The sequence below is a fragment of the Rhinatrema bivittatum genome, chromosome 1, assembly GCF_901001135.1.
Source record: "Rhinatrema bivittatum chromosome 1, aRhiBiv1.1, whole genome shotgun sequence".
NCBI classification, from domain to species: domain Eukaryota; kingdom Metazoa; phylum Chordata; class Amphibia; order Gymnophiona; family Rhinatrematidae; genus Rhinatrema; species Rhinatrema bivittatum.
In genome coordinates, this window is record NC_042615.1 from 10,031,290 (window position 1) to 10,046,389 (window position 15,100).

At 49.3% G+C, this 15,100-nt stretch overlaps 1 protein-coding gene across 1 annotated transcript in view; it reads left to right on the forward strand.

Moving 5' to 3' along the window:
* The window catches only part of KIAA1109 (KIAA1109 ortholog), a 590,259-nt gene that overhangs the window by 189,511 nt on the left and 385,648 nt on the right, over positions 1–15,100 (forward strand). Inside the window, 4 exon segments of the mRNA XM_029584454.1 lie at positions 5,347–5,475; positions 6,391–6,510; positions 10,962–11,242; positions 12,235–12,485. Of these exon segments, the coding sequence (XP_029440314.1) occupies positions 5,347–5,475; positions 6,391–6,510; positions 10,962–11,242; positions 12,235–12,485 (781 nt within the window).

Here is a 15,100-nt window from a genome sequence, read left to right on the forward strand (position 1 = left end):
TTTGAGAGGCGGAATCTCCCTCACCAGTCTGGTTGTGGAGTCCGCTCTCAAAAAGGCCAAGCGATCCCTCACCCATGCCTCTGCCCCTCCAGGGCAGGAACATAGGGAACTGGATGCTTTGGGTAGGAAGGTTTTTCAGGCCACTATGCTCATCACCCCTATCGCCTCCTACAGTTGTACATGACCCAGTACAACTGAAACCTGTGGAAACAGGTCCAGGAACTCGCAGAAAGCCTCCCCCAGCAGCAACAGGAGTTGCTTTCTGCTGTTGTCCAGTTGGGTCTGGAAGCCAGGAAACACTTATGACGTTTTTGAAACAGCAGCCTGTGTGGCCGCAGTGGGCATTGGCGCCTATAGGATGGTCCTGGCTAGGGGGCTTCCAACCTCTGTCCGGAGGTGTAGGAGAAGCTGGCTGGCCTCCCATATACGGGTGATAACCTTTTTGGGGATAAGGTCAGAGATGCGGTTGCTCAGTTGAAGGATCACCACGAAAACCCTCCAACAACTCTCCGCTAATGCTTCTGACCCACCCTCTTCTGCCAGGAATCTTCCAGGACCCAGCTTAAGGAAGTCCTTTTACCAGCAGTGGAAATATTATTACCCCCCCCCCCCCCCGCCTCTCGGACTTGCACATCCCGTGCTAGCTCCAGGGGCTGTTCCCGTCAGCAGCATGCACCTAGGCCCCAGCCGGTCCCCCAACAGGCCCCGGCTACAGGCTTTTGATTGGGAGCGTGGGTCAGCAGGACATACCTCTGGCACTGGATCCCCCAGTGGGATGCAGACTTCTTTACTTCGCCCACCACTGGGGAACCATCACTTTGGACCAATGGGTCCTCACCATAGTTCATCTGGAGAACCGTCTCAGTTTCAGAAGGATTCCAGAGAACACTCCCCCATGTCCATCATGGGGTTCGTCCGCCCAGCAGGTCATACTTTGGACAGAACTATCTGCCCTTCTCACGGCAGGCACAGTGGAGCCCATTCCTGACCCTCAGCAGGGCTGGGGGTTCTATTTAAGGTATTTCCTAATACCGAATAGGCTAGGGGTTTGTGCCACATTCTCGACCTCAGGGCATTGAACATATTTCTCGCAAGAGAAAAGTTCAAATGGTTTCTCTGGCATTCTGATGATACTCTTCAAAAGAGAAGACTAGCTCTGCTCCCTCAATCTCAAGGATGCCTACACCCACATTGCCATCTTATTTATTTATTATTTATTTATTTATTTATTTATTTATTTATTTATTTAGGGCTTTTTTTATACATTCATGATACCAATCATATCATATCAGTTTACAAGAAACAATGGTGCAAAAACATTAACATCAACATGAACAGTAGGCGAAAAGAGAACAAAGTGAACAAAAGTTACAATAAAACAGGGGCACATGAACTGGGAGGAGGAAGAGCCAGAAATCTTCCCTGGGCACAGAAAGTATCTGTGCTTCCTATTGGGGAAGGCTCACTACCAGTACAGGGTACTACCTTTTGGTTTGGCCTCAGCCTCTTGAGTCTTCACCAAGTGCCTGGCAATGGTGGCTGCGCATCTCAGACACCATGCGGTGCACGTCTTACCATACCTAGACGACTGGTTAGTCAATGGTGACTCATGCATGGGGGCAATGGATGCTTTTGCCCTGACTATGCAGATGCTGCAGTCCTTGGGTTTTGTTATCAACTACCCAAAATCTCACCTCTGCCCGTCTCCCAGACTAGACTTCATAGGAGCCAGGCTGGACATGGTACAGGCGAAAGTGTTCTTTCCACATGACTGGGCCCTTTCCCTAACGTCGTTTGGTGACTTTTGTGCGTAGCAGCCGGAATGTAAGTGCCTGCCTTCTTTTTCGCTTGTTGGGCCACATGGTGGCTTCGGTCCATGTTACTCTGCTAACCCGTCTTTGCATGCACAGAGCGCAATGGATGATGCAGTCCCATTGGCAGCAGGCATCCCAGGACCTCGAGGCCCATCTCTCCATCACACTATCTCTGAGGATCTCTGTCGTGGTGGGAGAATCTTTCCAACTTGGAGCAGGGGATCCCCTTCCAAACTGCCCCTGCCTCAAGTAGTCCTTGCTACTGATGCCTCTCCTTAGGGCTGGGAGCCCATGTGGAACAGCCTCTGCACACAAGGTCACTGGACTGCTCAGGAAGCTCTCTGCCAGATAAACGTCGTAGAGCTTCAGGCGATTCGTTACGCCCTCTGGGCATCCCGGGACCAGTTGTCACACAAGGAAGTCCTGATTCAGACGGACAAGCAAGTTGTGATGTGGTATATCTACAAACAGGGTGGCACAGGGTCATTCTTCCTCTGTCAGGAGGTGGTGCAGCTCTGGGCCTGGGCCCTGTCATAAGGGATGTTGCTGCGGGTGACGTACCTACCCGGGGCTATGAATGTGCTGGCATATTGTCTAAACCTCTCTTTTCAGCCGCATGAGTGGTCCCTAAATCCGGTGGCGGCCCAGATTTTTCACTGGTGGGGAACCCTGGATGTAGACCTTTTCGCCTCTCCATACAACTGCAAGGTTAGCAATTGTTGCTCCCTGTTCACATGAGATGGTCATCTGGCCTCTTATGCCTTCTCCCTTCACTGGGGGAAGGGCCTCCTGTATGCGTATCCTCCTCTCCTGCTCCTCTTGAAGGTTCTTCTAAAACTTCAACAGGACCAGGGGACTGTGATACTCGTGGTGCCCTACTGGCCCCAGCAGGTCTGGTTCCCTCCTCTTTGGGATCTCTCAATCAGGGATCCCATCAGACTGAGGATTGCACCCTATCTGATCATTCAGAACCAGGGCTTGTTGCACCATCTAAACCTCAGAGCATTGGCCTTGACGGCATGGATGTTGAGCGCCTAGTCCTTCAGCCCCTGCACCTCTTGGAAAATATCTCCCAGGTGCTGGTGGCTTTTAGAAAGCCTTCCACCAGGAAATCTTACAGATCAAAATGGAAGAGGTTCTCTGCCTGGTGTGAGGGGCATGGCTTAGATCCATTCACATGCCCCCTCCCCAGGTTTTTGGACTGTTTATGGCACCTTTCCAAGTCTGGGCTTCAGACCAGCTTGGTCAGGGTTCACCTCAGTCCCGTTAGTGAGTACCATCGGGGTTTCTCTGGCACTCCCATCTCAGTACAGCCTTTAGTGGGTCACTTTATGAGGGTGTCTGATTCAACTGAAGCCCCCTCTTTGGCCTCCTGTTATGACCTGGGACCTCAACATTGTCCTAGCACGGCTCATGCGTTGTCCTTCGAGCCTCTATGCTCCTGCGACCCAAAGTTCCTTACCTGGAAGGTTATATTTCTAATGGTGATCACTTTGGCTCGTAGAGTCAGTGAGCTTCAGGCCTTGGTCACGTACCTGCCATACACATAGTTTTTTCATGATGGTGTGGTCTTGCGTACGCACCCCAAGTTCCTGCCTAAGGTTGTGACTGACTTTCACATCAATCAGTCCATTATCTTGCCCACCTTCTTTCCAAGGCCCCTCATTCCCATCCGGGGGAACTGGCTCTTCATACCTTGGATTGCAAAAGAGCTTTGGCTTTTCTATTTGGAACGCACAGCAGCTTACAGGCAATCCACTCAGCTTTTTCTATTTTTCAACAACAGGCTGGGAGTTGTGGTGGGTAAACAGACTCTAATTGGTTGGCAGACTGCATTGCCTCCCGCTATGCAAAAGCGGGCCTTCAGCTCGGAGGCCAAATCAAAGCTCACTCTGTGAGGGCCCTGGCAGTGTTGGTAGCCCAACTATGGGAGGTCCCCGTCGCTGAAATTTGCTGAGCAACAACATGGAGTTCCCTACACATGTTCGCTGCCCACTGCTATTTGGACAAGGATGGTCAACAGGACAGTGCCTTCGGCCAATCTGTCCTTCGCAGTCTCTTCCAGGTTTAGACCCAACTTTTCCTACCTAAGGCCCTGGTTTGGAACCAGGCCGTTCCCTGCTGACCCCAGCACTGCAGTTGTTGTTATGACTGTTGGTCTTAGTTGTGGCTGGGAGCAACCTGGAGCTTGGTAGTCACCCATCTGTGAGGACTTCCATCCTGCTTGTCCTAGGAAAAAGCACAGTTGCTTACCTGTAACAGGTGTTCTTCTAGGACAGCAGGATGTTAGTCCTCAGGAAACCCACCTGCCACCCTACGGAGTAGGGTTATCATGCGTTTTGTTGTTCAATTTTTTTACTCGTATTTTCAGCTATGTTACGAGACTGAAGGGGGACCTCACATGGACGCGTGGATAGTGGCATGCACAGTGTGCCAATCAAAGCTTCTAGAAACCTTGACATAAGTTTTCTGCACCGGGCGTCATCTGATGATGTCACCCATCTGTGAGGACTAACATCTTGTCCTAGGAGAACACTTGTTACAGGTAAGCAACTGAGTTCTCCCTGGCAAAATATTGCTCACCCAATGGTGTTTTTTGTTGTGGTCCCCCCCCCTATTTTGGTTCAAGAGACAAACCCACTCACCCCCTTTCCCTCTGGAGTAGTTCTGTCCCAGATAAAGCAGAATAATAGAACTGAGGAGAGGCACCAGGCTGCAGCGGCGTGGAAACTGCCATCTTTCAGCAATCAAATACTTGTGCCCTTTCCAGAGAGATCTGGAAGTTTCTGTCCATTCGGTGTCGCGTGCAGTCACATGTTCCACGTGCAGTCACACATGATCCACGTGCACAACTAGTGAGCTGCTGTCTTCAAAGAGCACCTGGGACAAGATAAGTAACTTTGCATTCTGGTAGATATTTTTACATGTCAAACCAGAATGCAGTGCAGAAAGATCCATCCTCCTGATTCTGAAATTTCACTGAGATCTTTGTGTATCTCAGAAAGCGGGAGATGCCTGTGGTATGCAGGAAGTGTAATTGTGCAGTTCTGTAGATTTATAAATGTTAGTACTTAGATATTGTTAGGGAGTGTTTTCAAGGACTGAAGGGCAGCAGTAACAGTATTTTAAACAGGACTAGAAATGGTTTCATTGTTTCATAGTAATGTTCTGATTCTTCATACCATTCTGTAAAAGAAAAAGTCTCTTCCACAGTGACAAATGCGTGTGTCGCACGCAGACCCTTGCATCTCTAGTTGCTTAAAATGAATTGAAAGCTTTATGGGTGTTCAATGCTTTCCTGTGAAGGAGTGGGGTGTACCTTGGACGTTTCTACAGATTGCTGGCACACTGGATTCCTATAACGCTAAATTATATGGCAAAGGCTTCTCTTTCCCTAACGTGCCATAGGACAGTTTGGGATGGAGATGGGCTTTGCTGCCCCAGCGTGAGTGACCTGGGTAGCAGCAGGACCCGTCCGCAGTGGCGTCCTCTCCTGATAATCTCCCTCATCCGTTTCCCTCTGTGCTTGCAGCTGGCTTGTCTGCTGGAATGGGGACAGATGTTCCAGTTCCATGTGGTTTGCAATGAGTTTCAGCTGGAGCGGCCCAAGTCCGTGGTACTCTGCCAGCACGGCATCGACCGCCGCTTCTGTGAATCCAAGGTATAGTAATGCTTGAACTCTTATTGGCACATAGCCAGCATTCATGAAGGATTAACTTGACAAGACCTGGCCATACAGTAAAGTATTCTCTTGTTTAATTCTTTTTTTATTTATTTTTCTTAAGCAGTTAGCACAGTGTATTCTCCATGAAAAATAGTATCGAAAGAAACCTGCATCATGGCCAGGAGAATGAATGTTGTTCTGTTTAAAATTGCATTCAGCTGACCTCCTCCTGTGGCAAACAGCTTCTGGTCTGACTGGGTTGCAGTTAATGGAACGTGCGTAAAAAGCACTTTCTCCATTCATTGGCGATGGAATCCGTTTTTATTGAACAAGGCCCAGTCTCTCCAGACTGTCTGCTGCATTACAAACCTGCTTATTTGTGGAACGCAGACAGGCAGGCATGAAAGAAGCTTCCGGGCATAATAGCGCAGTGCCTAGAAGGCAGCAGGGTTCACTTGTCACCCCCTTGAGCCGCTTGAATTACCAGGCGGCCTGAATATTTCCAGAGACTCCCAGGCTGGCCGCTAGACCTCCCGAATCTCCCGACATGCCGCCCGGCGCAGGAGTGGCATCGGCGCAGTCGCTTCTGGGCAGAGAGAAGTGGCAACAACTGCAGACCAGAAAAGAGCTGAGCACACGGCCCCCTTGGCAGCGTCTCCTTTCCCTGATGTGCGCGCTGCGGGAAGGCAGACAGTGTGTATGGCTCCTTCTCTGAGTGCGCCTGTTATCAGTATTGGGAGAGGCGATGAAGCCAGCAGGGAGAAATTTGGAAGGGGGGGAACGCAGGGTAGAGTTGCTGTATGGCCACACGAGCACCGCGTTTGACCGCCCATCTCCCTGCTGCTGATCTTTATTCCTTAGGTAGGCGCTGAAAGCCTCTCAGTCTGCCCTTCCCTTTGTTTCTCTCTCCAGCTTGCCTGTTACCCTGGGCCTTGTCCAACGTCTGATGATCTGAAATACACCATGACTCGCCTGGCAGTGGACGGAGCAGATCTCTACATTGTGGAGCATGGCTGTGCAACAAATATAAAGGTAGCAAAATGCGCGTTGAATGTAAAATCCACCTTTTAAAAATCCATTGAGAAGAGATTAGGGGTTATGATTTTTTTTATGTCACTCAAATAGTTTTTGGGCTCCCTCTGTCTTTCAGTCCACTTACAAAATCCTCTATTGACTTGCTCCTGCTTACTATTCTGCTCTTAGTTCTTGTTATTACATTGCTTGTTCCCTCCTGTAATCTCTCTGGTCACATATGCTAGACTGTTTCTTGCTTTCACTCTTTAGCATAGCGCAGCAATTGATAACAGATAAACCCAGACCTACTGCCATACCACAGACCCTACCTGATCTCTGGCTTTACCCTTGCTTCCCTAGGGCTGAATCAGGGCAGCCGCAGTAGCCTTGCCCCCCAGCACTTGCATTCACGTTCCACCTGACATCACTTCCTGTTCCTCCCGCTGCAGTCGTGTGTTAAAGCGCCAGCTGGTCAGGACCTTCAGTAGCCCATATGGCAGAAAAGTAAGGTGGTGATCTTCCACCCCTTCTCTTCATTCTTCAGGTACCCTCTTCCTGCCAGGCTCTTCAGTCTCAGGAAGGCCTTGTACTGCACCTCGTAGGGTCAAGCCTTGCCTGACACTAAGGATCCCTCCATGTTTATCCCATGCTTTCCTGAATTTTGATAATGTTTTTCCCTTACTGTTGCGTATTCCATGCATTCGCCACACGGGTCTATAAAGTACGTTTTAGGACAACTCCTGGCTCTACTCCTCCTAGCGTCACCTTTTGTTCAAGAACATCTTTCCAATGAAAAAGGCCACCTTTTGAGCATTATTTATATCGTTGAATCACTGGAATGTCTGATTACAAACTCCTTTGCAAGAGGTTAAAAGCGTGTCTGATTCTGCAAGCATTTGTTTAGGTCCATCGTGTGTATTTTGTTTTATTTGTTGTGAGTTTTAATAATGTTTGACTGCAGCAGTCAAAAAAGAAAACAATGTTAGGAATTATGAGGAAGGGAATGGTGAATAAAACGGAAAATGTCATAATGCCTCTATATCGCTCTATGGTGAGACCGCACCTTGAATACTGAGTACAATTCTGGTCGCCACATCTCAAAAAAGATATAATTGCGATGGAGAAGGTACAGAGAAGGGCAACCAAAATGATAAGGGGAATGGAACAGCTCCCCTATGAGGAAAGGCTGAAGGAGGTTAGGGCTGTTCAGCTTGGAGAAGAGACGACTGAGGGGGGATATGATAGAGGTCTTTAAGATCATGAGAGGTCTTGAACGAGTAGATGTGACTTGGTTATTTACACTTTCAGATAATAGAAGGACTAGGGGGCATTCCATGAAGTTAGCAAGTAGCACATTTAAGACTAATCAGAGAAAGTTCTTTTTCACTCAACGCACAATAAAGCTCTGGAATTCATTGCCAGAGGATGTGGTTAGTGCAGTTAGTGTAGCTGGGTTCAAAAAAGGTTTGGATAAGTTCTTGGAGGAGAAGTCCATTAATGGCTATTAATCAAGTTTACTTAGGGAATAGCCACTGCTATTAATTGCATCAGTAGCATGGGATCTTCTTAGTGTTTGGGTACTTGCCAGGTTCTTATGGCCTGGTTTGGCCTCTGTTGGACACAGGATGCTGGGCTTGATGGACCCTTGGTGTGATGCGCTTAGATTAACTTGTTTAAAGATTGTGGGATATAAATATTGAATGCCTGCCTTGCTTCTCTCCTTCAGAGTATACATGGCTAGGGTCTTACTTCTCACCTGATAACGGCTTTATCCAGTGTTGGCACGGCTGCACAGAGTGCAGGAGCTTGCAGTCCACATGGTAGCCCCAAATCTTTCTCCCGTGGGTGTTCTTGTCAAACAGGAAACCTGTGGCAGGAGGATTGGGGGCCTCTTTCCAGAGAGCAGCACATTATAGCCACCTCTGCTGAGGAGAGTGGAATCCTATCCGGGTTTTGTGTAATTCCCCAGGGTTGCTATATAACGTGCTAGAGCGAACGCAGAATCCCCTGAAATTTCGTTTCACTCCGTCCTGATGTTTACCTAATGATAATACCTAACCAGAAAGCGAGCCTTCTCTGAGGCAGGATCCATATTATGGAACTCGATACCAAATTCAATTCGGCAGCTGATGAACACAAGGGAATTCAAAAAGGCTATTAAAACCGATTTGTGCTCATTAGTATTTACTAATCAGGCATAAAGGCTATTAGTCTTGTTTTCTTTATTTTGTACTGCTGTTAGTTTGAAGCTTAGTTTAATGTCTACTTATTGTCATTTTAATTAGAGATTCCTTTGATTGTTAATTTTCATTATGTACGTAACACTAGTAAACCGCATGGGTAATATAGAAAAGCTTTTCCATAAATAAATAAATGGCAGTGTGAGCTGAAGCGGACTTGACAGCTTGTCAGAGCTGTGCCTCTCTTTCTGTACATGGCAGCCCCTCACATGCAGATACCTGTGGGTGTGTTGAATCCGTTGCAAGCATTTGCACTTGCTGTAAATGTCTGCATCCACGCTAGAAAATACCGTTGTTTAAGTCCTATTCATGGTTCAAAATGAATGTCAGACTGCATAGATTAGAAAGTAAATCATTTTAGACTAACGCTGAAATGTTTAGGCACTGGAAACTGTCTTTAACGTCCTGCAGAGGGAAACATGCATGAAGTGTAAAAGAGCAGTGGGCACACTGGGTCCTTCTCTTTGGACGAGTGAACATCCCAGCAGTCCTGGCGTAAAGTTTGGAGACTTGCAAGTTACGTCATTGGCCTGAGTTGACGGCGGAGTTATTCGTCTGACCACATCTCGGCAGTGCCATCTAGAAATATGAAATGATGTTTAAAGAAAGATTTCCTTGGCGCCGGACGCCTTGAGGCGGCTGTAATAAGCTGCGCTGAGCCCACCGTGGATTCTTACTCCGATTTTTAGCTCAGGTTTTTCAGCCCTAACTTTACTCGTGCCACCCCCCCCCCCCCTTGCTACAAAGCCTTGATCATGGCAAAGTTTTTAGCCAGGGAAGGGGCCTTTAAGAAGGAAAAGCCTGCGTACCTTCTTCACGTCATAGATGAGGAGGTTTGCTGCTCAGTGCCTTTTAGATGGGGAAGGTGCTGTTGCAAAACGATTAGGACTAGGGATGATTTCCCCCCCCCCTAATGTTCTAGTGAGTGGCTGTGCGGGTGGGACTTGAGGGATAGGGGGGGGTAGAGGGTGCTTGAGTTACTTAAGTCCATGTAATTGGGTTGAATTATCAGTCTTGTAAACTTGCACATGGCATGTAAAATGAATCCTGTGTACTTTCAGTAAAAAGATTTATCTAAAAAAAAACACGTTGCCAGGGCTGGATTAAGCCACTGTGCGCCCATAGGCAAAGGGAGGGAGGGGGGAGGGTGCAATCCCTCCTCTTGGGCCCCTCCCCCTCACCTTTCGGTTGCGGGGCTGGCTCTGATGGCGGCAGTACAGACCACGAAGGAAAGTCGGCGGGGGACCCTTCCAAAGCCCAGTGCTCTGTCCTTCCCCTCCGCCCGCATGGGTGAGGTCCTACTTAAAGCTTCAGTGTTAGCAAAGAAAAATCGTTCTAGATAATCCAGCTGCTAGGGTTCCCTTTTTTCATTTAGACTTTATTTAATTTTTGAGGATTAAACAAACATCCTCTTAGCTGCTCCAACCAGTATGAAGCTCAGTTGACATGTTCACATGTAGCATGTGCATACACACAGCACTGAGAGCCGAAGAGCCGATCCTCATGAAGACGTCCCGGACAGCCGAAGCACGGATCTTCGTAAGTCCCATGCAGGATCGCCCTGATTCCCATAGCACGTGCAGCCGGAGAGCGGATCTTCAGCCAGCCCCCCACAGCCATCATGAATTAGACGGCGGAGAGCTGAAGCACGGATCTTCATAAGTCCCATGCAGGATCGCCCTGATTCCCATAGCACGTGCAGCCGAAGCACGGATCTTCATGAGTCCCATGCAGGATCGCCCTGATTCCCATAGCACGTGCAGCCGGAGAGCGGATCTTCAGCCAGTCCCCCACAGCCATCATGAATTAGACGGCGGAGAGCTGAAGAGCGGATATCCATCAGAGCTCCGTGTGGGGACGTCCCATCAGTGCAGCAGGGACGGCTGAAAGCCATGCCTGCGTCACACTGTGACACGCGTGTAAACCTTGACTACAGCAGAGGCCGGTGAAATGTGGGCCAAATAGAGGAGGAGATGGGGTTACAATAACAGATTGCCACCTCCCAAAAATGTGCAGGTATGTGGGGAGGAGGAGGAGAAAGCAGTCCAGCTAAGGAATAGGAAGGTTAATATTCTGAGCAGTGCTCAGTATCATCTTTAGTAAGGAAAGAAGGGTCCCTGCATTGTGCTTTTCCTCTTCCAGACTGGAAAGATATTTTCCTAGCTCGTCTCTAAGCGTTCCACTTTGGAGTGATGTCTCCTTTCTGTTTTTTCCCCGTTCTCTTTTTAGATGGGTGCAGTACGTATTGCCAGCTGTAACCTCCACAATCAAGCTGTAGGGGAGGGCGTCAGTGCCGCTGCTCAGGATGTCCAGCTAAGACAGTACATCGAGCAGCTGGACAGCTGCAAGGCTGGGCTTCAGCCTGCCGTCCTGCGCAGGGCTTACTGGCTGGAAGCTGGCTCTCTGACGTTTGGGCTCATCACCGCCGACGTGGCGTTGGCCGCCGACCAGTCTTGTAAGCATGAAGCACAGCGGCTTTTCCTGGAGACCCACGACCGTAGGACCAGGAGGTGAGTTAAGGCAGAGAGGTAAGAAACAGCCCATTACGACATTAGACGCCAAGCACGGAACAGCCCTGCCCTCCGCAAAAATTTCATTTAGTCTTTTGTTACAGCACAGAAGAAAGAGCAAGAATCAATGTATTATGTTTTCTGTGTGATCTGTAAAACAAGCACATCGTTTTTTTGGGGGGGGGGGGGTTTCCACTTTCTGTGTAAGTGTTCTTCCCTCCCTCCATTGACCCTAGCAGTGAAAGTCTGACTTCTCAGGACTGACCAGATACATTTACATATCGGCACTGGGGCACTTAGGAGTGACCCCCTATATCAGGGGTCGGGAACCTATGGCTCGCGAGCCAGATGTGGCTCTTTTGATGGCTGCATCTGGCTCGCAGACCAATCTTTAATAAAAAAGTAAAAATCTAACGAAACCCCCCACCCTCCTGAACCCCCCCCCCCCCCCAAGACCTGCCAAAAGTGCCTGGTGGTCCAGCGGGGGTCTAGGAGCGGTCCAGGAGCGATCTCCTGGACTTGGGCTGTACGCTGCCAATAGTCAAAATGGCGCCGACGGCACTTTGCCCTCACTATGTCACTGGGGTCGACCAATGGCAGCGGTAGCCCCTGTGACATAGTAAGGGCAAAGGGCCGTCGATGCCATTTTGATTACTGGCAGCAGACGGCCCTTTGCCCTCACTATGTCACTGGGGTCGACCAATGGCGGCAGTAGCCCCTGTGACATAGTGAGGGCAAAGGGCCGTCGGCACCATTTTGACTATTGGCAGCCGACAGCCCAAGTCCAGGAGATCGCTCCCTGGACTTGGGCTCCAAAATGCTGTACATTTGTGGAGGTGATGGTCTTAAAATCTAACTGGAAACCAACTGCAGTATATTCCCTGACTGTATCCCCCACATCTCTTGGTGTCTACGAGCTGGTATTCTGTATTGCACATTAATTAACATGCTCTAGTGCTAGCGAAATATTTGCTGTCCTTGTGGCACTGTAGGTTGTGGTTCTTGTGGCCAGATGACGCGGTGAAGAGCAAAAGGAGCAAGAACAAGTGTGGCTGCCTTGGTGGCTGCAGGTTCTTTGGTGGCACTGCCGCGGGGCTGGACTTCTTCAAACTGGAAGAGCTGACCCCATCCAGCAGCTCTGCTTTCTCAAACGCAAGCGTGGACTCAGACATGTTTTACGGGCAGTCCTTGCTGCAACCAGGAGAATGGATTATAACCAAGGAGATCCCCAAAATTGTTGAAGGTAATCTTGCATTGGATTGCAATATCACTAAGTTGTCTGTAAGTTGTTTGTTTTTTTTTTTTTATTTTTATTTATCGATGCATACAAATACCACATCAAAGAGAAAAATGAAATACTGGATAGGCCAATTGGTAAAGAAAGAAAAACCAAATAGGAAAACAATGCATTGGCACAATACATGGTTAATAATACAGCAAAGGGGGCATATACTCTGAGGAGAGAATTAAAAAAGAAACATAGTAATTGAATTGGCTTTACTTAATAGAAACTGCACTCTACCAATGTACCAGACATATAGACGATAATAGTCGCTATAACCGGGCCCTAGGGTCTAAAAAGGCTCTTAACTGTTTTGGGATAAAGCAATCATTCTCTGTAGGTACCCGGATCAGTCCAGACTCCTGGGTTTTGCCTCCCTTCCAGCAGAAGGAGACAGAGAAAGTTTTGCAGGCACCGCCTCTTAACCCGGTGCCACCTGCAGCTCCTCGGTATTTCTCTGTCTCCAGCAGATGGAGGTGGTGCAAAACCTGCAGTTCTGAACAAAAAAAAAAGGGGGGTTTCCATTTGGGGATTCCAGTTTAGGACAGCACTGTGCCTCCCAGGAGGTTGGCAGATTCTGGTGGGACCAGAAGGCTGGAGCGAGCAGGGGTTGGGGACCCCAAAATTGTCCGGGCTGGCGCACTGGGGGTAACAGCCAGTGGTCTGACTCCCTCCCCTCCCCTCCCAGCGCATTCTCTTCAGAGCCTCTGCCATTCTACTTCAGGGAAGTATATCCGGTTTGCTTTTTCTTTTGAGGTTTAAAGTTGATTTAAAAAAACAAACCAAGCCTGTGGTTCTTACAGGTGCTGAGCCATGCCTCGTCCTAGCCGCTGCGTTGCTTGTGGGGAATTTTCCTCGCGGCTTTTGTGGGACGGCTCTTGTTCCCACTGTCTCCCTGCTGGGGAGGGTTCTTTGCTGGGGACTGCGGGGGCACTCTCTCAGCGGTGGGAGCCGTGGCAGAAGCAATCTGCTCCCTCTGGCGCGGCCGATCTGCTCCTGTTGAGCGTGGGAGCGGTGGCCGTTTTGGATTCCTTCACGCGTGTGGAGGAGTGAGCAGCTGGGGGAGTAATTCCCTCTGACGCTGTTGCTGGCGGGGGGGCATGGAGGGGCTGAGAGAGGGGGAAACTCGATCCTTTGGGGGGGGGGGGGGGAATGACCAGGATTTTCCCCCTTTTTCCCTGGATTTCAGAATGCATCAGGTCTTTTTGGCCCAGGGGACCCAAACGGTCTTGCCCTCCTGAGCGTTGCCCCTCCAGAGAGCCCCCCAAAAAGAAGGCCACAAGATCGGATTCTGCAGGAGCTAACAGGATCTGGACTGTCAGAGCTCTTGCAGGGCGTGGTCACGTGATGGTGGATTTGGATCTGGGGTTATCCTCTGCAGACCCTCCAGCAGGACCTCCGCTCACGGCTGGGCAGGATCCGGAGGAGGAAGAACTTGGAACAATGCCTCCCTTGGAGGGGGACGATCCCAGAGTAGTACGTCTATTTCAGAGGGAGGAGCTTGCCCCTCTTATTCCGCATGTCTTGGCTGAGCTGAGAATTGCGGTGCTGCAAGTGGAACCGGATCAGGACTCAGTGGATCTGGTCATGGCTGGTCTGAGAGGCTCAGCCACTACCTTTCCATTCCACAGGATGGTAAAGCAGTTGGTCATCAGGGAGTGGGATACTCCAGAGACTGGCTTGTAGGTCAGTAGGGCCATGGACAAATTGTAACCATTGCCTGAAAATGCGCTGGAACTGCTCAAGGTGCCTAACGTTGCGGTCTCAGTTTCCACGGTCATGAAGATGGCTACTGTCCCGGTGGCCGGTGCAGTAGCCTTGAAGGATCTTCAAGACAGGAAATTTGAGGTGTATCTCAAGTGGGTTTTTGAGGTGTCTGCTCTGGGCATCAGGATGGCAGTGTGCAGCAGCTTTATGCTCTGCGCCAGCTTGAGATGGGTACAGCAGTCACAAAGTGCTAAGGATCTGTTGCCCGAGGAATTGGAGCAAGTGGAGTACTTGGAAGCAGAGGTTGCCTATGGGGTGGATGCCTTATATGACCTTGTCTGCACCTCTTCGAGAACCATGGTGTTGGCTGTCTCAGCCAGCAGACTCTTATGGCTGCAGAACTGGTCAGCGGATATTTATTTTATTTATTTATTTGTTTTGTTTTATATACCGGCAACCGTTTGCACATCGTGCCGGTTTACAGATAACTTACAACCAAAGGATATATAGGCAAAGCCTTTACAAGGAACAGTGTGTAACATAAACGCAGTAACAGGGCAATTAACTAGATAAATAAGGGAGGGAGGGGTAGGGGTAGACGAGACAGAGGAGGGGGCGGAGGGAAGGTGAAAATGGATACATAAGGAGAAGCTATGTACAGGGGTTCGAAGAAGAATTGAAATGTACACAGGTTATATACAAAATTGTATAAGCGCATAACAACAATAATTGAGGTGGGAAACTGTGTGCGGTTGTACTAAGTAACATTTTTTAGGTTTGTGGTTCCTTAGAGGGGGTGGGTGTTTCGTCAAAGGCGCAGCTGAGAGCCCTCCCCTTCAAGGGCAAGTTTCTCTTTGGTGAAGACTTGA